This window comes from Curcuma longa, chromosome 12, assembly GCF_044706935.1.
Source record: "Curcuma longa cultivar G26 ecotype Majalengka, Jawa Barat chromosome 12, ITB_CL_G26_1.1, whole genome shotgun sequence".
In the NCBI taxonomy this organism is placed as follows: Eukaryota; Viridiplantae; Streptophyta; class Magnoliopsida; order Zingiberales; family Zingiberaceae; genus Curcuma; species Curcuma longa.
In genome coordinates, this window is record NC_133872.1 from 7,613,526 (window position 1) to 7,638,192 (window position 24,667).

A 24,667-nucleotide genomic window follows, 5' to 3' on the forward strand; every position below is an offset into this window, starting at 1 on the left:
TAAAACTCAGGCGTTATTGCCTAAAATAGAAGACTTGGGCACTGAGGTAGCGTTTTTTAAAAAAAGGGACACATTTCATTAGAGAGACAGATTTTAGAAATTTGTCTCTGTCGATTTTGGTTTTGAGAGACAGATACGGAAATAGGATTTCTGTCTCCGTCTTTGTCTCCATTTCTGTCCACTGTAAAAATGGGGGCACTGAAACGGAGACGGAGACAAAAACTACCCATCTCCGCTTCCGGCACCGTCGCGCCACCGTCCCGTCACCGCCGGCCGCCAGGCCGGGCGCGTTGGACGCGCAACTCACCGGCGCTCTAGCCGGCGTCGGATTCCGATCGAATTGTGGCGAAAATCCGGCCGGAATCCGACCAAAAACAGAGCCCTGCGCGCCCCAGCCACTGTTGGTCGGAATTCGGCCAGATTCCGGTCGGATTTCGGCCAAATCGGGGTCGGAGTCCGACCGTGGTCGACGCGCCCGGCGCCGGCGCGTCGACCGCGGCCGGACTCCGACCCCGATTCGACCAGAATCCGACCGAATTCCGACCGAAATCGGCCAACAGTGTCCTTGTCTCTGTATTACCAAACACGATACAGAGACCATTATAAATGTGTCCCTGTCTCTACTGTATTTCTGTATTTCTGTCGCTGTATTTTGTCTACTGTAAACCAAACGCAGCCTAATGCCTAAGCCCTATCTCGAGCGTCGAGGACCCGAGAGGACTCGAAAACCCGAGCACTTGGGAGCCGAAGACTTTAAGAACTCAAGCACCTGATTGTCGAGAACCGAGTATTCAGCGCTCATGAGCTCGAGCTCAAGTGCTTGAGCACCCAATTGTCTTGTTGAGATCCACCTCGGTCTCCTAATTCTCTTCTTTTGAACGCAGGACATCAACAGTCCAGAGTTCATCCTAATCCCAATCTCACAGTCAACTTCTTCGCCGCCATCAACTCGTCGTTCTGCAAGTGCCACTGACCTATCTGAACTCTCCACCCATCGTCAACCCATTCCGAACCTAGCCAGATCACATACAAATCATCTCTGATCACTGAGTCCATTCAATTAAACACAAACACAACAATGAAACTGAACACCCTATAAACATCCAATAGAACAGAATGAAACAGAGGTGGCTTCCATAGCAGTTCTTTAAGGACATGATAGATTCTAGGATAATTCAACTTTCTGATGAGGATCGAAATCCTCAACACTTAAACCAATCAAAAAATAAGCTTTACCTTTTGTAGTTGCCGGCTCAGGCGTAACTTCACAGATGCCATCGTTTTTTTTTTTCTAATCCTCTTCTTCTTCTTCATCATCATCATCGACTGCTTCCTTTCCATCATTTTGTACATCACTTTCACTCACAGTATCCCACTCTGAATCTTCAGCCTCTTGCTCAAAGACATCTTCATTAACACCGTCAGTGTCGATACCACCATGCTTCATGGCTGCCTCCCTAAACAGCCATGCTTCACGCATCTGTTTCTTCACCAACTGCTCGGCATAGTCAGGAACTCTATTGTGCCTCATCGAAAGATCAGGATCCTTGCATTCCGAGCACTCGTCGATGAAAAGAATGGCATCCAACAAGCTCTCTTTTGCTAACCCAAGCATATCATAAGCTTGTGCTCTCCTCCAGAGGCTTTTCGCATGCCGATTAGGAGGATTATGCAGACATAAAGCTCGTGTAGCATCACTAATAGCAGACAGTGGTTGCTGCAGGAGAAGATAACACTGAGCTCTGTTGCTGTACAGTACAACTCTCTCCTTCTTCGACTTCATGGGGCACAATGCCAGTGCTTCTGAGTACTTTGAGGCAGACCCTGATATGTCTCCTGAGGAGAATAAAGAATTCCCTTCAAGCTTAATAACTAATGCGGCAGCTTGTTTGATTCGAAGATCCTCCTTTGGCATGGCCTTTTCCCACTTTAGTCTCTGCCTCGAGCTCAAAATCTCATCAATCAGTTCTTGCGTACGAGGGCTGATGTAGCTATGAGATGTCCCTTGTGCTCGGCAACATTCTTGGAGGATGTTAACAATGGTGTCTCCTAATCTTTTATGGTCCCCCAGAACGCTAAGTTCTGCTAAATCTGTGAGTGCTGGAGCTGCTTTATCTATCACCTGTTAAAAGGAAAAGAATAAGTACTAAAAGTTGAATGACACTAGATGACCATTGGATAAATCTTAAATCATGTGTAGCAACAGATCTATAAATTGCAATTTACGACATAGCAACATAATCGGTAGCATCACTCAAGAAAGAGAGGGGAAAAGGACTTGAATTTTAAAGCATGCATAATTTCTCATGATATTGAAGTAGACTTGATAATAAAGTATGCAAGCAAGCAACAAGAAGAATGTAATGTTTCATGGCAAAGAGGGCATATGCTATTTTCTTCTTATTTTCTTTACCTTGTTTGAAGTATTCTGATCTTGCAGTAACCAAAGAAGACAGTCAATAGCCATATACTGCCAGTCATCGGATGACCGAGCAATGTTACACAGTGCTTTAACAATACCAGGACAGTTGGCAACAGGACCCCTGCCAAGCTTGTGTTGACAAATCGTCCGCAGCAAACCAATACCTGCAGGCGAATTCTCGTTAACCAATCCTCCCCACATGCCTGGTAATTTAGCCAAAAACTCTGGCTTGCATATGTCAAAAAGAAACTCTGGCTTAAAAGCAAAGCAGTTAATAAGCTGAAGAGACCAGCATTGTAACTGGCTAGCCCATTCCTCTGCCTTCCTGGACTCCATTTCGACACCTCCCATACCACGCGTAAGCAGATCACAATGATAGCTTATCCTCCTATCCACAAACTGGTAAAAATGTGAATAGACAATCTCTAGAGAACTTGATGCGAGCTGAATGGCAAGCTCCAGGACTTCACTGTGATTTGCAACTGCAGGAAAAGTACTAGGATAAGTTGCCAAGTGCCCCAGTGCTCTTACTGCTACTCTTTGCTCGACCCAAGTCAATCTACCACTTAGAAGCTCGACCAAGGGAGGAATAACCATTGCATGAACTGCTCTCTCAGAAAATTCTTCCATATTCATTGTGTAGGACCCAATTATATGAGCAGCATAGTAAGGGATATAGATGTTCTGGTCATCTGAAAGCCAACGTCTATTCTTTAAGCCTTTCCAGATCAATGTTGCCATGCATTCAAAGATTCCTAAGTTGACGAACTCTGGATCATTCGGATGAGCCATGGCACTGTTCCACAGACCACTAATAGGAAGAACTTGACCGTCATCATCCTGGGAAGGAAGTTCTCTGAAGAATTTTAGGATACTCAACCTGCGCTTGCTGGGATTGGTTTCCTTCATGACACAGAAGAAGCAACCCGGATAAGGGCAATCAGGTGGGATCTTATCCATGATAAAATAGCCTGCTTCAGTATAACTCAATTTTAGGAACCCAAAAAGACCTGCTTCAGAAAACATCAATGTGTTAAGCCCAATAAATATCATCTGGAGGACAAAACAAAGGAAAAAACAAATAAGAGGAGAACATTTGATGAATAGAGGAAGGATGTGAGAGGAGAAAACGAGAGCATGAAGACATGACACTCACACAAAACTTCCACTAGATTCCTAATAGTAGACTAGACAAGATTCAATTTCCAGGAGAAATTTACTTGACACTAGAAATTGTAGATAAATGCAGCAACCAGTCTGTTGGATCTCCCAAAACTGATCATAAGTGCTCCACCCAGAATCAATCTGATCAGCCATCCTTGGCTATTGATGCAAGCAATCTTGTAGCCAAATCCTGAAAAGCCCCAATTGCTCTGGGCAAGGATGGTAACCAAACACAGTCATCACTCTATGTGACAAAGGACTGGTTCTTGGGGTCACCATGATCGCAAATGGTGATCGTCACAAGAGATTCAATCATCCATGTTGTCAGTTTAGTGTCAAGCAGAAAAAAGAGGAAGCTTCTCCTTCTGTTACTGTATCTTCTATCTAATCATAAGTTATCAAATGGGCTAAGGTAAGTATTCTATTATTTTAGGTAGATCACACTTCACAACCACATAGTTACTTTTGGGGAAATATACTTCTTTTCCATTTATCTTTTGGTGCTTTTTAATCATTCGAAATGATTTGAATAACCAATCCATTTTTCTAACCATTAACCTAACCAGTTCTCCTTTATTTGATACAACAATAAGGTGGATTATCAACTCATTCAATTTGATATCAACCACCTACTATAAGAACTTTTAAAATTGAAAAGAGCTCCACTTCCAATGGCATCAACATAACCAAACAAATTCCCTCTGAAAGGGAAACACTGTTATCCAACCACAGTTAATTTACACAATTCACATAGGAAGATGATTGATAGCTATTACCTTCTAAGAATACCGTGATCAAGCTAACACTACAACTCGAAAGATTTTTGAGAATGACGAAGCAATGCAATACTATCTTCATTGATCTGGAAACAACCAGATCGAAGCACATCCGTCAACATCTATTGGGAATGAAGATTAAAGAAAGGCGACTCCTCCCTTTTCAGAGTATACAAATCCATCGCCCAAAACCCTAATTGCAAATCTAGCGAATCCTAAGAAAAGAAACCAACTTATGCACAAACGGCAGTTCTTCTTCATTTCACTTGAAGAAAAACTTGCCGATAACTGAGGTGAAGCAAGGGATTACTGTTCGATGTACCTGAAAATGGAACCGACGCCTGATGAATCACGCCCCAACAACGGCGCCGATATCGGCCTGCACGTAGCGAAATCAGCAGAGTTCGCGCATTAGTCGCCTCAGATCCCAGTCATTCCACCGATGAGAGAAGGCGAACGAGCACAGGAAGCGAAGGAGGAGGGGAGAAAGCGGAGGTGAGACGCCGGTGCCTGCATCTCTCGTCTGCAACTGCGCAGCAGCGGCGAGGATGCCACTCGCTCCACCATCGCGGCGACAATTTATTGGGATTCCAGTCCTTGAAAATTCACGTTTTTCTAATCTCATCCCTAAACAATCAATTAAATTCACGAATTTTGTTCTTTTGAGCCATGGAAAGAAATTTATTTAATATTGCAGGGGCTGAGTAAAATTATGCATCCTTCCTATCGTAAGAGCATCTGCAACGCAGAAGCGTTATAACGCTTAAAAAAATATTAAAAAATTACATGGGACCCACCTCTGCCACAATAACGCGTTCATACCTTTGAACGCATTCCTATTCTCACTCCTCCACATCAGATTGGCTCATGTGATCACTCCTCCAGCTCAGGTGGTGAGAGAATAAAAAGGTATCTATTAACGCGCTAATAACGCGCGTTGGAGATGCTCTAATAGATCCCATCACTGCAACAATTTAAAGATTCCAGCCTGGCACGCATCTCCGCTGGCACCACTCCATTGGTCACTGCACGAGGGCCCACAGCGCATCCCCCGACTGGAGAAGATGAAGAAGAGTCTTGATCAACGAGGAGCAGTTCATTTCCTTCTTCACTCTCCCAATTACTCTTGCTCTGTTCGATCCATCGAAACCTGTTCCGCAGTTGGATTTTGCCAAAGATTTGATCTTTTATCGATGGAAGTTGCTCATGAATACAATTCACTGTTCGTAGAATGTAAAGGAACACGAAACTGCTCTCCAAATCGACGCTTTAACTGATCGAAAGACCAAAATTACTTTTTTTTTCCTGATCGAAGGAACAAGAAACTGCTCTCAAAATCGAACTCAAAGGAACATGAAGCTGCTCTCGGAATCAAATGTTTCTAAGCAAACTGACTGTATCTTCGTCAAAGCAATGCGAAACTCGTCGCGAAATCAAACCGACCAAAGAAAACTGTAATCACCTTCTTCGAGTGGGACGTCGCCGGCGTGCAGAAGAGATCTGATCGTTAACATAATGTATTGTAGCAGAAGAGATCTGACTGATCGCATCTTCCTCCACCGGCGGGCAGAAGGGATCTCATCAGATCGATTGAAAGAGAACTCATCGAGAAAGAGGGAAAAGGATTAAACTCCAGGCCTTTTTACTCATTCAGAAGAGCAGCTACCATGATCGATTCGAAAGAGGGGGACGAGAAGACTCCGATGGGATTGACGCCGTCTGCTGCCTCGGCGGCCGGAGGCGGCGATGTCGGCATTTGCGGTGGATCGGATAGAAGGGAAAGAGGAAAAAGGTGAAATTACCAAATTGCCACTGTTTAAAGTACTAACCAAAGTCGTCACCAGCCCAGCATTTATTTTATACCGAAGTGATTTGCTGAGCTACTCTTTCGTGCGCGTCCGTGAACGCCGCCTTCGACCCATCGCCGCTGCCGCTATCGCTGCGCCGTCTGGCCACCGCTGGCCCGAGCGCGATTGACGCACCACTTGTTGGCACGTTGATCGACATTGAATTTCGATCGAATTGTGGTTGGAATCCGACCGCGGGCGCAATTTGACTGGAACACTACTAACAGTGGCGCGCGTCGGATTCCGATCAAATCGCGATCGGATTCCGGCCACAATTCGGTCGAAATCCAACGTCGATCGACGCGCCAACGAGCAGCACGTCGATCGTGCTCGGCCTGGTGACCGACAGTGGTCGGACGATGTGGCGAGAGCGACGACAGCGAATCGGAGGCGCGAAAATTGTGCATTCCTACATTTGGACAGTCAGATCTGCGCCCACGATCGTGTGATGGACGATGAATCAGACGGATGGCGCTCACGGGCGCGCACAAAGAAGTCGCTCAACAAATCATTATATATATAAATTAATTTTGAGTTGCCTAAATATTAATTAAAGTGGCATTTCATAACCCGATACATAATTTAAGTTTAAAATTAATATTAATTAGTTTGTTTGAAATCAAACACACGAGGAAGAGCACAATATATGCCTAATTAGCCATTAATTTAAAAGCCGAGGGGAAGATTATAGCGTTAATGGAGATTTGAGACGGATTAAATCCATTAATTCAAGAGAGAAAGAGGGCGGGATCGGCGTCGCTCCACTGGCCGTCGCTCCAATACGCCCTCGCCGCCGCAGGCGGCTCCACGGCTGTAGAAAGGCCGAAGATCGCCGGATCCATCGTCCCCCCGGACCATCCCATCCCTCCCACCACCGCCTGGTCCAAAAAGCTCGGCTGAGCCACGACCTCCTCCACCGAAATTGGCCGAAATTGGATCGGGAGCATCTGTGGCGGAGGCGGCGCCGAATTCATGAACCCCTCTGCTGCCGTTAGCAGAGGCTGCAGTCGAACCGGCGCTGCTGCCTGATGCATGTACGCCGGCTGTGCCCCGATCTGCGCCGTCTCCGCCATCGACCGACACTGGAGCGAAATCGGTAGCCGAGCACCGAAGTTGCTGAGTATCGTCGGAGCCAACACGGACGAGACTGTCGTTTCGACGAAGATCTCCGCTTCCGGGGCTAGCGGGGGCTCCGCGCGCGCATCGGGGTTGAAGTAAGCCGTCGGATTAGAGTTTTCGTCTGAATTAGAGGCCGCGATCGTTGCATTGGGACCGTCGGAGTGGCCTGAGGGGGACGGTTCCCTGGGCGACGCGAGGCCGCCAGAGGGCTTTGAGGTGGAGGAGCGCTTGGACTTACGGCAACCGCCGCCGACGGGGACGTTGCGGAGGATTCCGCCCTTGGTCCAGTAACGGCGGCAGGCCTTGCAGAAGTGACGGGGCTGAGCGAGGTTGTAATTGTTGTAGTAGCAGAACTTGGTGTTTGTGGAGTCGCAGCGGGGACACTTGACGGGTACCGCCGGAGAAGGATGCCCACGGACATGGTGGCGCCCTCCTGCTCCTCCTCTGGCCTCACCGCCGAACAGGCGGCTTGCAAGGCCCGGAATTGACCGGTAGTCGTTCATTCGTTTGCGACTCCAGAAGCTTTTTCGGCAGAGGTTCCGGTAAGAGAGCTTCCTCCTCCTCTTTTCTGTTCTTCGCTCGCTCTGCTAAATCTTCATCTGTTAGTAGGAACACAGTAATTTAACATGTAGCAGATGCAAATATCTTGTGTTGCTCTCCCTGTCAAAAACCTATTTTGCCCTTGTTTCCTCTTTGCTCTCCCTAAACTAATTTCAATTCTCTCCATTTAAAACATAGCTTTCTTAGTTGCGCCAAAGTAGTTAATCTCTTTAGATTGAAATGAGATATTGCAAGTCTCGATCTGGTATCAAAGCCAAGTGACAAGACAAGTGCCATGTTGAAGAGTATTAGTCTGCTCAATTAGTCTCACTCACATGTAACATGCCCACCTCCTAATTAACTTAATCATTTTGGATTGAAATGAGTTTCACAATGCTAAATAGTATTAGTCTTTAATGCATTGACAAATTGAGTTTCATTGGGGGAAAAGAATCCTTTTCTGTGCTACTTACATGATTGTTGTGCAAGTATCTTGTGTTGCTCTCTTCGTCAAAAACCTATTTTGCCCTTGTTTCCTCTTTGCTCTCCCTAAACTATTGTAATTCTCTCTATTTAAAATAGACCTTTCTTAGTTGCACCGAAGTAGTTAGTCTCTTTAGATTGAAATGTGATATTGCAAGTCTCGATATGATATCAACGCCAAGTGACAAGACGAAGGTCATGTTGAAAAGTGTTAGTCTGCTCAATTAGTCTCACATGTAACATGCCCACCACCTAATTAACTTAATCATTGTGGATTGAAATGAGCTTCACAATTCTAAATAGTATCAGTTTTAATGCATTGACAAATTGAGTTTCATTGGGGAAAAAGAATCCTTTTTCTGCTAGTCACATGTTTTTGTTTGTAATAGTATCGAACTTCAATGGTTTACATGTTGTTGTGTAAATAGAAGGATGGCTAGAGCATTCCTAGTGTGGTCCTGGAGCCAATGTTTACTTGATCTCCGCTGGACAGTTCAATTGCTTCTTGTACCAGCATTGCACAATGCCCCCGACCAAATCCCATGTGATCATCCCATCCCCCTTTCCCATCTGCATGCTAACTGATAGTCAACAATGCAATACCCAACCTATATGTGTTTCACATGTTAGAATTAGTTGATCAATGCTCCATGAATTTACTTACTGTAAATTTTTCTCAGTGAAATTAACCTCATCTTGCACTTCCAACTCAGCTAATTTGTGGCATGATTGTTGTGGAACAAAGGAGATATATGAAGCATAAAACCAAAGTTAGTCATGGTTAGTAGATTAAACCTTACCCCGAATAATTGGGATTGTAAATTTGAAGTATTTAGTAATTCTTTTAGCACTAGGACAAATGCCAACATGATAGAAAGGATAGAAATATCTAATTTCAGCTTGATGGATGATGTTTATTAGCATCGAATACAAGTAGAGAAGCAATCCAATGTCAATTTTGTGATTCACATATCTCTAGTTTGATTTTTTTTTTCTCATTCATTGGATCACATGGTTATGAAGACTTGATGCTAGACCAATTTTTATTGTACTTGCGCATTGCAATAATTAGGAATATTAAGCAGTGATAGCTCCAACTGTCTAGTGGTCATGACAGCACAAACAGGCAGCTATTTATGCAATTTTTCCTTATTACAGAAACTAGAAACTAGGGCTGCTTAAAACTGACTTTTTTTTAATGTTTTTCCCCCTTTTTCGTTGTAATAATTAAGAGGCTAGAAACCCTATCTAGGCTGAGACAGTATCCTATCATTGTCATGGATAGGATATGATAGGAGGATCAGACCATGAATGACAGGTTCAGATGTGAGAGTATGCAGCTCTGGTAAATTTAGCAGCAGGCTTCAGAATCCACTTATCATTATGTTGGTGACAATATAAGCACAAGATAGTAAACACATAACTCGGCCTAGAGAGTGAAACTTTTCGTGCTTCAGATGTGTGATCTACAATTTTACTTAGTTCATCCATGCTATGTAAACAAATATGTGTACAACTACTTCTTGTCTTGCTCTTGTCTTTGTCCCCCGAGTACACTATTGGTTCTTCAGAAATCGATCAGGGAGGGAGGACAATGTCGGCACTGTTGGATGGAACATGCCCCCATTGGGTAGCCCCAGCAGTACTTGGGACAGTGGGAAAAGGTGGTAAGGTAAGAAATTGCTGTTCTGACAATAATATTAGAAATGAACTGCGACTGTGCAACTCTTAATAGTTGCAAACATGGAGGGATAGGATATGGATTTCATCTCTCACTGTTCAAGTCCATCTCAGTGTAGAGTACTTTCCTTCGCACCACTCACTATCATGCCTTTCTACAGAATGATCGTGCTAATCCACTAAACTTCATTCAAGTGCCCTCCACCGTACAACAGATGTTGGTGGATGTCCATTTTGCCCACATCATCAAGATCTTAATAGTTATGCATTTTGCTTTCAGTTAAATTTATATTCTCTTCATGATTTAGTTCTGTTGTTTGATTGATACTCACATTAATCTGGAACGCAATATGCAATTTGCCCCTTTGGTGCTTATTCTATTTGTGATGCACCTTGTCAAAGATATTTAGAGCTAGCTGTTTGGTTGTAATATGCTTGGCAGTACTGAACTAGAATGCATGTTATCTTTTAGATGTTTGAACATAGCCTTATGCATTACTTTACTGTTTCTTTCCTGAGAATTCTAATTTATAGACTGGTTGTAAGTCCATATCTTAGAAATTAAAATCCTTTATCATAAGGTGTTCTTTCTTAGATACTACAATTGACAGTCTGCAGATTATGCATCAAAAGACCATAATTTAGTGTTCCTTTTATCCATGCAACTGTAAATTAGTAATATCTGGTAACGCAATCCTAGTGGGTAGGTATTTCAACAATGTAATTGATGCTACGAATAACATTCAGTCCTTTGTATGAGAGGAGAAATTGATGGATGGAATTGATGATGAGACATTTGGAGGTTTAAGGGCCAAATCACTTAACGAAAAGACAAATACTAGCTAATCTTTAAGAAGAAAAAAATAGTTCTACATGTCATTTTTATCCCTGCTGTTTCAGTAAGCTTAACACCTTCCTGCAAACTATTTTTCTTTTACTATGAGGACTTGTTACCATCCACTGCATCTCTTAATCCCTCATGATCCTGAAAGTGACTTCATCCGGAGACCTGAACCACTCTTATTTTGTCATCTTCATCTAGAAACAGTGTAATAGATTGGTGCTCCAACAGGCATAATTATGCATGTTAACTTCTGTCCAGTTCACAAGAATGATAAGCTAACCCACTGAATGATCCAGAAAAGATGATTTCATCTGGGCAATATTGTTAGATTGGTCACCATCAGTGATTTACTTGCCCTCACTCCAGCATCACAATACTGTTCTGTCTCTCTCAACTTTTCTGTGGACCCATCCCAAAATCAAGTGCAACAGTAGTGGAGGAGGGACCATGAAAGCAACCTCAGCTCACAAACTCAATTCCACAAATTAAATACAATCTACACTCATAGATCAAGATAGATCTACACTTTTAACAAAACAAAAACAAAAAAAAAAAGTCATGAATGTAGAATTTGATGTGGCTTTCTTAGCTGAAACTCATAATTGTTACTGTAGAAGGATGCAAGGGCACACTATCCTATCTCCCTATGTAGATTCAGGTACAAGCTCCAACTTTTAGATTGCATTAAGTCATTTTGATGTACATTTTTCTCTTCATTTACCTCTTAATTTGTTAAGTGAGAATAAGATCTAAAGCAACTAGTTGTTGTCGGCAACAGATCTCCAATTGTTGAGACAAGAGTTGGTGGGTTTAGACCCTCGACATAATCATTTACTATCCTAATGCATGTAGTCTTCTTCACACTGCAGGTTGGTGGGTTTAAACTCTCAACATGATGATTAACTTTCTTGATGCTTGCAACCTTCTTCAGATCTGCTAAACTTGCACTCAGACAGGTATAATTGTCGGACAATCTTATTATTATTGTCAGAGATAAATATAAAATTATTAAATTTAAATTCAGATTTTTTTTTAATCTTGTGGGTCCTAAATATTAATGTTTGACTAGGAATGATTAAGAGTAGTGTTCTCTATATAATCTCACTATCGATTCAAGATATGATATAGATTAAAACTAGCTACCTAAGGGCATTATTATACTTAATTATTTGGCACAAATACAAAGTAAATATAATAACTAAAAAAATTTATCTTTATTAATAATAGAATATGATATAAAAAGTCCTTGATCAATCATTACATAATTGGCCCTAAGACTATTACTGATCCCGAACAAAAGGTCGAGCAAAGTTGCCAAATTGCCAAGTCGGAGGCTTGGTCTACCTATAATGCAATTTTATATAATTAGTATAAAATGTATGCCAACTGATCATTGGGCTTCAAGATGCACAACAAGACCATAAAAAGAACGAACTTTTGCTTTCGTTAAGAAAAGGACAATAGTAAGAGATATTAGTCTCATCAATAGTTGTTTGATTTAATAATAAGCTAATTAATTAGATTCGATTTAAAGAGTTTTTCACTAACAATGAAGGGTTTAATCTGTATAACAACACTTTTAGCCATATCATTCTCAGCCCAAACCGGACAATATGGATTTAATACGAAACAACCCATGGATAACAAATGATTCAGAGTCAAGTACCCGGGCTTTGTTTATCAGGCCTGGGCTTCGAGCCCAAAACCCATTAAACCAGATCCATGAAAATGGATTTGGTCGGACGGTGAACGCCCCCGGCACGGTGTAGCGGTAAGACACGTGGTGGATTCACATAGCACCACACTTTAATATACAATTGGGCCATGCAACAAGACTATTAATTGGTAGTTGGAAAGTCCATATTGGTAGCTTAAATCTCTACCAGGTGGCTTTACACTTGATTAAAAAAATAATAAATTTTAGTCAGTCTCATGGACTCAATCCGGACTCAATCCCTGGGGTGGTGCCAGTCCGGTCCCACAGAAGTTTTCCACCGACCACCAGGGTAAATCGGGAAGTATATACGACGGGCAATCCAGATGCCCAGCATCCTTTGATTGCGCTCCCCATTTGGAGGAAAATTCCTGCAAATATGTCGTAGTTGGGGATCAAACCACGGGTCCCTAGTTTACAACCCGGATGTCCTACCGTTGCACCATTGCCCCGGGGACTAAACTGTAGTGGATAAACTTTTTTTAGTGACCGACCCCACCGTCGAAACGGAATTTTTTGGAGGTACGGTACCACTAGGTTGATAAGAGCATACTACCTCAACAGCACCTTAGCCGAGCTAAGACTTGAATCGCACAGTACCTCAGTCAACAAATATATGTTGCTAAGAGGATTCGAACTCGAAACCTCAAGCAATAGATGTCTCCATGCTTACTACTTGGGATAAGATACTTCAACTACACTTGATTAACATACCTGATTAATTGTTATTTAGAAAATTAAATCTCAATCAAATCATCTAATACTTATAGTACGAAGGAAATTTAAGTTAAATGGATATGGATTAAATGCATAGATCTAATAACTCAGTTCATTAACAATAATGGATGGTTAATAGATAATGGATTTTATAGTGGATGGTCTAGGTATATAAGGGAAGAAGCCTTATTCATCTGGACAGCTTATTGAATTGAACTTTTTCATCTTCCTCTTTTCTTCCCCGAGAAGGACTCGGTAGAAGATCATTCTGTGCTTGCGAGAACACTGACAATAAGTAAGACACAATGATATTGTTCTCGACTCATGTTAGTCCTTCGATTGTTGTTATATTCAATTTTTAATTTTATAACTTTATTGATGATGATCATTGATTTAGTTTTTATCCATCGTATTGCTATTGCTTTTAATAAATTCTTTATGTATTTAAAAATTTGATAAGAAATTTATTGATCAACATGGTTGATAAAAAATTTATTGATCAACACGGTTTATAAAAGAACGAAACTAATAAAGCAAATAAAGAAATAATCTCACCTAACCAAAACTTTTCAAATTAGAAATTATCCCGTAACTAGCAGGATAAATATTTTAAATAAAAAAATATTTAACAGATGCTTTGAATATTTTCCAAAATAATAAAAAGGGATTATAATTATAAAATAAAAAAATACTAATTAACAAATATTAAAAATTAAAATTTTAATTTATTATAAATATGTCAATCTTAATATTTGTTTCATTATTATAGATTTTTATTTCTTTTTTTTTATTTTTTACTATAATTTTTCTTTTTTTCCGCATTACATTATTTATGAATATTATATAACAAACTTTATTATAGACAATATCAAACGGAACACTTATATACTCAATTTTATTTATTTATTTGAATAAGATATTTAAATTTATTTATTTAATTAATAAATATCTATTAAACAAATATAAATAAATTAAGTATATTAAATTTATTTATGTTATAACACAATATTAATAATTTTATGTGTTCGTCACATTTAGTCTTAATTCTGTTTATTGAACACTGCCACTGCCACATGGACGGTTATTAACAATAACTTTTTTGTACGATTTAAATAATTTTTCGAAAAAATTTATTTCATAATTTTTTTTATTATTTACTTATTATAAAATAATAAATAGATAGATTTAAAAATTCATTTGGGTATCAGATATTTTTTTATCGGATCAAATCAGACGGAACACAACTTTCCTTCTTTTATCTTGCATCTCAGTCACATCTCTACCCTCAATTGCGCGAGCCATGGACAACAACCTCGTGCGACCCTATGCGAGCAACACTGTACTGTCGGCTCAATGCGATCACCTTGCATAGCCCTACATAGGTAGCATTATGTAGTTGCCTTGCAGAACCTACATGACCAACACCATGCAATCGTCTCACACCCTACATATCGGCTCACACAATCGTGAGCCATGACGACTATATTTAACAAAAAATGGAATCCATGCATCTCAGTTGTTTTATACTGGTCTGTTCATGACTATTTGTAAGGAGGTAAATTAAGAAATTATAATTAACTACTATAGAAAAAATATTGTTTCAATTTTATCAAAATTTAATTCTTATCTATTATTCCTTTCAATAAATTTGTTTTTTCATAATTAATTAATTATATCATGTCGTACAATATACAATCTATCAATTGATGAAGAATTAAATAAAATGCACGCAAATGACTAAATTACCCTTTTTAAGCATCTCAGTAAATGAGCACCATAAAGCCGAGAAAACAACAACACACATACAAAGGACAAGTGGCAAGTAACGTACCCAGAGAACCCGACAAGCACGTGATCATACCCGCAACGTGGCCAGCAACCAACAGTCCGGTCACCCCACCAACGGCTCAGATTCCAAACTCCAGGAGCGAACCGTATCCTATCTCAAATATTTAATTATATCGAATTTTTTAAATTTCAAAAATAAATTATTATTTTACTGGAGTCACTGGGGACTGGTCGGTCTGTGCCGGGGCGAAGGATTCGGAGGAGGAACGCGAAGAAATCAAGGGGGAGGGACTGAGGAAGGCGACGGCACCGGGATATTTTTTACCGAACGTCGCATGGATCCGTAGCCGTTGATCGCCGTTTCTTGACGTCGTCGTCCGTCGAGGTTTCCTTGCCGGATCTCCGTCGTTGGCCACGCCGATCTCGCTGTTCGTGGCTTGCTGGCGAGATCTTTACCAGATCTCGCTTCGTCGCGTACAGTTCGCTCGATCCATCGCTGGTATGGTATCTTAGAAACAAAAAGAAAGAGAGTATAATTTGAAAACATCTCTCTATGAATCTATTGTGAACTGATCTGGGAATGACGATATTTTAGTTTGTTGGGAATGAGCCATTTTCCGTTCCCGGAATGCTTTTCCCCCTCTTTTTGACAAAAAAAAACGTAATCGCTGTTTGGTTGCAATGATTTTGCCCATTACTTTCATCTTTATTTTTTTTATCTCTAGAAGAAGAAAAAACACATTTAGAGCACAATAAAGGTATATGTGGATTTTGCAAATTTACATTTGTTTATGGATTCTGGATCACGGTTGTGTTTGGAAATGATTAAGTTTCGTTTGCATTGATTTCAATTAACGTGTGAGAAAAATCATATGTAGATTTGTTTACCTTCAATGGATTAGATACCATAACAGTAGAACAAAATCCCTCTTTTTTGGCAGGTTTCATCCTTGAGATTATTGTCTTAGAAGCTGGCTTCCCTGAATTAAGGGAGGTTAGATCGTCTCCATTTGCTCCTTTGTTCTTTCAAGTGGCTACCGATTATCTTGTGCCGATCGCTCAATTCATGGTCGTTTGTGCATCATCTGTTCTCTTTGCTGCTGCGCATGCCTCTGTGATAGGCATTCGCTCGAGGGAGAAAAAGTACCTTGCTCTTGCTTTCAACAGCCTCCTGATTACATGGCTCCCAATTTTGATAGCCCTGTTCAGACTCAAATGGCGGTTTCAGTTTCAAATCGCACCCATAGCAATGACTGCCTTGGGAACCCGAGGAGTGAAGGAAAGACATCTGGGCGAAGGCGTGTATTTGTTCAGACAGACACTGGCTTGGTCTTAGGCCTTGAACTGGATCGCGGCGACAATGTGCATACTGTTAAACGGAGATTGCAGCTTGCTCTCAATATGCCAACTGAGGAGAGTTCTCTTTCACTGGGTGATGTTGTTTTGAAAAATGATCTCAGTGTTGTGCGGAATGACTCCCCATTATTATTGACAAGGAGCTTCCTACAGAGGAGTTCCTCCACTCCATGCCTCTCGCCGATTGGGAATGATCTTCAGCAAAGTGGGGATCATAGTGATTTTATTGAAATTTTATGCTCAAACAACTGTACCGAGATAAAACTACTTGTTAATGATGCAGTGAAGGGTATTAAGAGAGCCATAGACCCTATAGCAGTTCACAGAGGACTTGGTGGTGCATACTTCTTCCGGAACATAAGTGGTGCAAACATTGCTATTGTGAAGCCGACGGATGAGGAGCCATTTGCACCGAACAATCCGAAAGGTTTTATAGGTAAGGCCCTTGGACAACCTGGGCTGAAAAGGTCTGTTCGAGTTGGTGAGACCGGGTTCAGAGAGGTTGCTGCCTACCTCCTGGATTACGATAACTTTGCCAATGTCCCTCCAACAGCCCTTGTCAAGATCACACATCCAGTATTTCATCTGAATGAAGACATTAGCTCCGAAGGCAGCATTAAGGCTTCTTGTAGGAAGATAAATGCTGCCAGCAAAATTGCTTCATTGCAGAAGTACATTCCACATGACTTCGATGCTAGTGATCATGGCACCTCAAGCTTCCCTGTCACAGTGGTGCACAGGATTGGGATACTTGATGTTAGGATCTTCAATACTGATAGACATGCTGGGAACCTTCTGGTGAGGAAAATTGATGGTAATGCTGGTAGGTTTGGGGCTGTGATGGAATTAATCCCAATTGATCATGGTTTTTGTTTGCCTGAGAGCTTGGAGGATCCTTATTTTGAATGGATCCACTGGCCACAATCATCAATCCCTTTTTCTGAGGAAGAACTCAAGTATATTAGGAACCTTGACCCATTTAGAGATTCTGAGATGCTCCGAATGGAACTACCTATGATCCGAGAATCATGCCTTAGAGTGTTGGTACTCTCGACAATTTTTCTCAAGGAAGCAACTGCATTTGGACTTTGCCTTGCAGAGATCGGTGAGATGATGAGCAGGGAATTTTGTGGAATGGAAGAGGAGCCAAGTGAGCTGGAGGTTATCTGCATTGAGGCAAGAAGGTTAGTGGCAGAAAGAGAGGCTTTTTCTCCAAAATGTGATTCTCCAGATGATGAAGGCATCCAGTTTGACCTTGACTATGAAGATAATGATGCATTGATGCAAAAAACATCCCCAGTTAGCCACTGTGTATACAGAGGTGGTATTTCTAGAAATCTACTATCAAAATTAGAAGAAAGTGTAGAAGACGAAGAGGAACTTGAGGATGAAAATGAAGATGAAATTCTGGAAAAAGTTAATTGCTTGCCATCATTTGAGGCTGGCCATATTCCAGATGTTTCAAAGCTGTCCATGTCACTGAAGGGGGTAAGCATTGCTAGAAAAAGTCAGCGGTATCTTGCAGGTTTTCCAAAATCAAGCCTGTCAAAAAGTAAAACTGGTAAAGGTGATGACAGCGGTAGGTTTAAGGGTGGTGAGTACGGGAGTGCAAATGAGCAGCTTCCTGCAAGTGTGAGTTTCGTGAAGCTCTCGGACATGGGAGAGGCAGAGTGGACTGCCTTCCTAGAGAAGTTTCAGGAGTTGCTGCCAGGTGCATTCCGAGGTCGGAAGTGCAGTGCTTCTGCTCGCTTGAGGCAGAGGTTTGGCACTTCATGCCAGTTTTGAGTAGGAATTTTGAGGAGAATGTGAAGAAGGTTTGTTCTGCATCAGTTATTGATGTCATTGGCCATGCCTTCTCTGGTAGCAGTGCAGGTAATGAAGAATGTAAGATTTAGAATAAAATCATTTCATGATGGTGCCATTCTACTGAGGTTGTGGAAGTAGTCTGTCCTATCTTGAAATTAGCATCTATGTATAAACTTTGTGTGACTAGACTTGTTCTGTGTTAATTCGAAGGTGAATTTGATTGCCAATTTATTCTTTATGCTATTCTTTTAAATTTAGATATTACTAACATATAAAAACCAAGAACTTGAGTCTTGCTTGTCGCTTTCAGTAACCTTAGAAGAGGGTTACTTGTACAGGTCCAACCATATTATCCCTGTTGCTTTTAATAGACTACATATGGATGAACAATGTTGCAGTTTTAGTGTTGAAGATTTAAAGGAACACTGAGCATGTTTATTTTTGTTAGGCATATAATGCATTGTAGTAGATATTGATGAATATATCATTAATAGTATAGATTCTGATGATTAAAATGCTTAGAAATTTTTGAACTATTGTGTAATCATTGTCTACATCTTGCAAGATCATGAGAATTTGTTTCAGGCACAGATAATTGTTGTTATGTTTTCCTGGTTAAAACTTAAAGGTATGCTTTGTCTATCACCAGTCTATCATGAGAATTTGGAAAGAAAATTTAAATAGGTGATTTACCTGATTATGAGAAGTTATGGATGAATCATATTCAGGAAATTGATCCTAAATAGTCAATGCAACTAATTCAATTTATTATTTTGGTGCATCATCTGCATTAACAATGCACTGCATGACATTGAACAAGATTGGAAGGTCTTAATTAAAAATCGCTGATGTATCTTCCCATTGCATCACTAGTATCCATAATTCCATATATTGTTCATCTGCTTAGATGTTGCATATCCATGCGCCTGAGCGATTTGAACTATTTCTCTTACTCACCATGTTTGCTGTGTCTTTGTCAAAAATAACAATTAATAATCATAATAATAATAATAACTCTACTATATCTTAACTCCAACTTGGTTTCTTATGCAGTCTGTGGCCATATATATTTAATCAATTTATAAAGTCAAAGTTTAAGACAAGCAATAGCAATTTATAATCAATTAACTAGCCACTGGAAAAAGATTTGATGTGATAAACCCATGCAAAAAACTCTCAAAATATATTTTTTAAGAGAGAGAGAGAGAGAGAGAGAAGCAAGATTTTTGATGAGAAATGAGTTCATCATGTTGCTTATTCTTGCAAGTTTACTTAATGTGCATAAAAGACTGATATTGACTTGGTAAATTAGTGACAATTTTAAAATTCAAAGTTGATCTTGAGAAGCTAAAGGGCTGATAGTCTATGTATTTGTTTAAGACTGAGTAAATTTAATAAACAAATTATTAAACTAGATCAAAATGGACGTCACTGACCTTTCACTGAAAAAATAACTTTTAGCAGTAGCTAAGTGAAGTCAGCCTTGACAAGGTGCTAATTAAGTTGGTGACTCATTCAACAATGACTTCTTCTTAAAACCATATCTTGATGAATCCAGAAAACAGATTTGATCAGTTTACTTCTTCAGAAGATGAATGGGCATTAGTTCTTCAGAGGGTGAGATGCTGCAAGTCATGAAACTCCTCCAGAGATTCAATTAAATGTCTGTAAGTATTTCCAACCTCTCATTCATTCACTCTCTGTCCTTTTCTCTTGTTTCAATGATTTATATTTTGATTGGCAAAGCTTCAAAAGCAGCTCCATCAAGCCAAATGAATAAATTCCATGTTCATAAACAGAAAAAATTTCCTTTCTTCCATGATGAACTTGATTAGTCATTTGTCCTTTTGATAGATCACGAGTTGAATATGTTTGCATTAGTTGAACTAAATTCCATGTTTTATCTATATTATACCGGGATATTTGCACTGGGATCAAACAGGTTTTTGCAGTTGATTCTAACTTTTTTCTTTCAGCATCATCTGATATATGATTTTAGCTGTTGCTGATCATACACAGCAACCAAATACCATGGAGCCAGGAATGGAACCACAGGTCCAAGAAAATACTTCAACAAGCAGAACTGAGTTCCTAGTGTCTTTGTCATCAAAAGTCGACACCATGAAGGAGCTCATTACACGATGTAGCAGCAGTGACCAAAAGAGCCTGGATGGTGAGCTCCAAACTCTCATCAAACAACTAGAGGCAGTGATCAGAAGCATGGCAGTGGATCTCAGCAAGATTCCATTTTCTGATTTGAAGAACCAATTCAGCCAACCAGGACAAACTAATGCAGATCAACAAAGGTTTTGTAGAGAAGGGGAAAGCCCAGTTTCAGCATCTCAGAGGGAGAATAATTATGAAGATTTCCTCAAAGGCATACACGAAGGCACGCAAAGAAACGATGCCAAAGAATCATCTGATATTCTTCCTCCATTGGCAGAAACTCTCCAACCAGCTTACCAAGGCTTTTTCTGTCCATTGACAAAGAAAATTATGAATGATCCTGTCACCATAGAAACTGGCATAACATATGAAAGGGAAGCCATTGTTGAGTGGTTCGAGAGGTCCTCAGAAAATGTTATCTGCCCGACAACACAGATTAAGATCAAAAGTACAGGTTTCGGCAGTAACCTAGCTTTGAAGAGCACGATCAAAGAGTGGAAGGAAAGGAACGAGGCGATGAGAATACAGATCGCGAGCAGTTCTCTGTCATTAGCCACTTCAGAAGCCATGGTTTTGAATGCACTCAAGGAGATGCAACTTCTGAGCCAACATAATAAGCACAAGGAGCATATGCACAATGTTGGAATCACACAGCAACTACCGCAGCTTCTAAGGCATGATAGTATGGCTGTGCGGTGCGAGGCAATGCATCTTTTGCGCTCACTGGTGGAGGATGAAGACGGAAAGGTTTACAATCTTCTCTTGTGGTTTTAGTTGAATGTTAAATCGGATTAATTTCTTCGACCATGGATGGATTATATTTGCAGGTCATCATTGCAAGGACAAGAGTCCTTACAAGGACAATCAAGATGATGTCCAGCTACAATTCCTCAGAGAGGCATGCAGCTGTTTCATTCTTACTAGAGCTTTCGAAATCTGAGATGTTCTTGGACAAAATCGGTCAAACAGCTGGAGGAATCTTGATTCTGATTACGATGAAGTACAATAAGGAGGCTGACCCTTTTGCTGCAGAAAAAGCAGAAGAAATTTTGAAGAACTTGGAGAAGTTGCCACTAAATATTAGGTGTATGGCAGAGAATGGGTTTATGGAACCACTTTTGGACCACCTCATCGATGGTAAGTAGCATTTTAAGTCTCAGCTCTCCAAATATTCATCAAAACTAGAACTATGACAACTTTGGGTCACTAAATTGCATCGGTATGTTACAGGTTCAGAAGAAGTGCAGATGGATATGGTGAGCTACCTCGGTGAAATACCTCTGGAGGATGACATGAAGACTTATGTAGGAGAGAGAGCCTCCAATACCCTAATCCAAATGATCAGTAGTGGCAACCCTGTCATCAGAAGAGAAGCATTCAAAACTCTAGTTCAAATCTCATCTCACCCTCCCAACAGCAAGATACTCATTGACACAGGCATCACCCCGATCATGATCGATGAGATATTTTCACGCAGAATCCACACAGAGTCCCTGGATTCCCCAGAAGAGGCTGCTGCAATCCTTGCCAACATACTCGAATCGGATGGAATTGATTTCTCCAACATAAAAGTGAACAAGAATGGCCATGCCATCAGCTCACAGTACTCAGTTTACAACCTCGTCCACCTTCTGAAGTGTTCCATGGCAGAAGAAGTAAATGCGAACATTGTAAGAATCTTGCTTTCACTCGCAAAGCTCTCAAAGCCTCTGGCCACTGTTGTATCGGTGGTAAAAGAGCTCGAGGTAACCCAAACCATCATCGAATTCCTCAATTCGCAATTGGAAGAGCTTGTAACTGTTGCAGCAAAGTTGCTCATCGCCCTTTCATCTCACATCGGAGACGCCATTGCGAGTGGTCTCGCCAAGACACAAGGCCAACCAGAGGGCCTAATCAAGAACTATGACAGCAAGCAGATTTCCGAAAAGCAAGCTGCATCAGCCAACCTAATCGCAAAGCTCCCGCACACGAGCACACCACTCAATTTAGCTCTCCTTCACCAAGGTACGGTACCGGTGGTTCTCAGCAGGATACAAGAAATCCAGAGAGGCGAAATACGGGCCAGCAGCATGAGGCACACAGCGTACTACTTGGAAGGTCTAGTGGGCATTCTTGTGAGGTTCACCAGCAATTTGCATTTTCAGGAGATACTTCAGATGGCCATGACAAGGGATTTAGCATCAGTGTTTACAGATTTACTTGTGAGGCCATGTGGAAGCAGTGAAGTCCAAAGGTTAGCAGCTGTGGGGCTTGAGAACCTCTCCTCTCAGTCACTGAAACTATCGAAGCCCCCTTCAGAAGTGAGGAAGCCCTCCAGACCAGTAAACATTTTCTCCAAGTCCAGATCAGTCACTAACCAAGAAGGTGGTAGGATGGTGTCAACTTGCCCGGCACACCGGGGAGTCTGCTCCTCAACCACCACCTTCTGCTTGCTGGCATCCCGGGCCGCAGAGAGGCTGCTGGGTTGCCTCGACAATGAGAACCCCGAGGTCGTAAAGGCAGCACTGTCGGCCATCAGCACGCTCTTGGATGACAGTGTGGAGGTGGTGGGGAGTGTGAGGGCACTGAGTGAACTTGGTGCAGTGGAGAGTGTGCTTCGGGTGTTGAAGGTGCACAGGGAGGAGGAGGTGCTTCAGAGGAGTCTCTGGCTGGTAGAGAGGTTCTTGGAGAAGGGGAACGAGAGGCTCTGCAGGGAGATCTATGGCAACAAGGTGCTGTCGACAATGCTGGTGTCGACCTTTCATAAAGGGGATGGCAACACCAAGAAGATGGCTGAGAAAATTCTTAGGCATTTACATAGAATCATGAACTTGTCCAGTAAGAGTTCTGTTATGTGATGTGTTGAGTTCACTTCGATAGACGATGTTGATAACATTTCCTTGTGCTCTTTCTTTCAGTGAATCCTCTATTTGAATTTCATTGTGTTCTTTCTTCCAGTGAATGCAACATAACATTATCAATGGATGATGGACAAAGTCATACCAGATATGGAACCAGCTTGATTCTCAAACCTAGCTTGGGTGGTTTGGTCGATGCAACTTGCCGGAGAATGGGCTAGATTAGATTCTTGAGCATAATTTATATTTTGATTCCAAAAGAGTAACAAGAGGACAATCTATGAACCAAGCTTCAGCTAGATTCTTGAACATGGTCTATATTTTGATCCCATGGGACTAATAAGAGGAGGATTCGGGAACAAAAGTTCGATCGCGGAGTCTATTTTGCTTGAAACAGGACTACCGCAGACTTAGGGGTGTGGCCTCCATCACTAGCCCCTCTCTTAAAGCATAACTGAGTTGGTTACTGTGGAGCAGACTTACTGAAGAGGGCAAAAATCGAATCTCGATAAAGTCGAGATAATGCTCTTCTCTGTAGTGGTCAACTACAACTTTCTGATTTACTTCCTCACAGATGGTCGTAGGACCGACCGTGTGAGACCGTTAGGATGGTAGATTCCATCTTTTGCTAAAGAACAGTTAGATCATAGTATTGTGTTATTAAACCATGTTCAATATTATCAACCCTATATCGAAACTAATAAAGGGATGTGTGCTTGCCTGGCCGCAAGATAGAAGTGATTGAGGTGCAGCCATGGACACACCACAGAAAACCTTCCCCTTCTGACCTCCTCCTCCAATGCTTGTTTTTCGAAGGAAATCACACGAAGCCTTCCTTACGACCAAGGTGTTATAAAATTAATTTTTAAATATTATTTCTTGTCCTCCTCATCTTTCTCATTCAAACAACTCAATCTCCATGAAACAAGCATTAAGTCTTTTGTTGTCCTCTTCTACTACTACATTTTCTACTAGATCTTCTAGTTTCTGATCAAAAACAGTGAGGAAAAAAAAGGTTCTCCTATTGGCAACAAAGGTGTTATTTTGGTCAATGCTAAGCTTGATAATGAATATGAATTACATGAAAGAAATAAAAAGGATCAGATAAAAGTCAATATATTGTCATGGTGTTGGAAACATATGTGTGTTACTAGTTTCTGAGTGATAGGACTTTGTCACCTCCATTTTCTCATCTCAAAACTAAGAGTCAATGCATGTTGGAGTGCACATTGAATGTGAAGTTTATGTGCTTCAAGTGCATGCTTTTGTTATATGATAAAGTGCAAGAAACATCTCTTTTTCTTTTATCTTTTTGGATAATCAAAGTATTCAATTTTTACGATCTAATTAATCCTGAAAAGATCCATGTTTGGAGCATAGCAAAATGAAGTCATGATCAACCGAATTG

General features: G+C 41.0%; 4 protein-coding genes across 4 annotated transcripts; 2 read left to right on the forward strand and 2 right to left on the reverse strand.

Annotated features, from left to right (window-relative positions):
- Positions 1–1,107: 1,107 nt before the first annotated feature.
- On the reverse strand, positions 1,108–4,916 carry LOC141843300 (uncharacterized). The gene is made up of 3 exons (XM_074731362.1): positions 4,685–4,916; positions 2,414–3,432; positions 1,108–2,122 (listed from the first exon to the last, which is right to left on the reverse strand). The coding sequence occupies exons 2-3, from the start codon at positions 3,380–3,382 to the stop codon at positions 1,292–1,294; spliced, it is 1,800 nt and encodes a 599-aa protein (XP_074587463.1). The 5' UTR covers positions 3,383–3,432; positions 4,685–4,916; the 3' UTR covers positions 1,108–1,291.
- Positions 4,917–6,868: 1,952 nt separating this feature from the next.
- Positions 6,869–7,926, reverse strand: LOC141843573 (uncharacterized). Its single transcript, XM_074731632.1, has one exon. It carries the CDS (start codon positions 7,829–7,831, stop codon positions 6,938–6,940), a length of 894 nt encoding a protein of 297 aa, XP_074587733.1. The 5' UTR covers positions 7,832–7,926; the 3' UTR covers positions 6,869–6,937.
- Positions 7,927–15,344: 7,418 nt separating this feature from the next.
- On the forward strand, positions 15,345–18,639 carry LOC141843531 (phosphatidylinositol 4-kinase gamma 6-like). Its single transcript, XM_074731586.1, has 2 exons — positions 15,345–15,593; positions 16,036–18,639. Exon 2 carries the CDS (start codon positions 16,274–16,276, stop codon positions 18,233–18,235), a length of 1,962 nt encoding a protein of 653 aa, XP_074587687.1. The 5' UTR covers positions 15,345–15,593; positions 16,036–16,273; the 3' UTR covers positions 18,236–18,639.
- A 1,040-nt stretch (positions 18,640–19,679) lies between these two features.
- Positions 19,680–23,353, forward strand: LOC141843297 (putative U-box domain-containing protein 42). The gene is made up of 4 exons (XM_074731360.1): positions 19,680–19,923; positions 20,233–21,169; positions 21,250–21,559; positions 21,653–23,353. Exons 2-4 carry the CDS (start codon positions 20,246–20,248, stop codon positions 23,257–23,259), a joined length of 2,841 nt encoding a protein of 946 aa, XP_074587461.1. The 5' UTR covers positions 19,680–19,923; positions 20,233–20,245; the 3' UTR covers positions 23,260–23,353.
- The last annotated feature ends 1,314 nt before the right edge of the window (positions 23,354–24,667 follow it).

Bases quoted from the DNA above. Each gene is read 5' to 3' on its own strand.
- LOC141843300 (XM_074731362.1), bottom strand. From the start codon at position 3,382: ATGGATAAGATCCCACCTGATTGCCCTTATCCGGGTTGCTTCTTCTGT. The intron at 2,123-2,413 runs GTAAAGAAAATA...TCCTTTTAACAG, and splicing joins ATCAGAATACTTCAAACAAG to GTGATAGATAAAGCAGCTCC.
- LOC141843573 (XM_074731632.1), bottom strand. From the start codon at position 7,831: ATGAACGACTACCGGTCAATTCCGGGCCTTGCAAGCCGCCTGTTCGGC.
- LOC141843531 (XM_074731586.1), top strand. From the start codon at position 16,274: ATGGCTCCCAATTTTGATAGCCCTGTTCAGACTCAAATGGCGGTTTCA.
- LOC141843297 (XM_074731360.1), top strand. From the start codon at position 20,246: ATGATTTTAGCTGTTGCTGATCATACACAGCAACCAAATACCATGGAG. The intron at 21,170-21,249 runs GTTTACAATCTT...TTATATTTGCAG, and splicing joins TGGAGGATGAAGACGGAAAG to GTCATCATTGCAAGGACAAG. The intron at 21,560-21,652 runs GTAAGTAGCATT...GGTATGTTACAG, and splicing joins TTTGGACCACCTCATCGATG to GTTCAGAAGAAGTGCAGATG.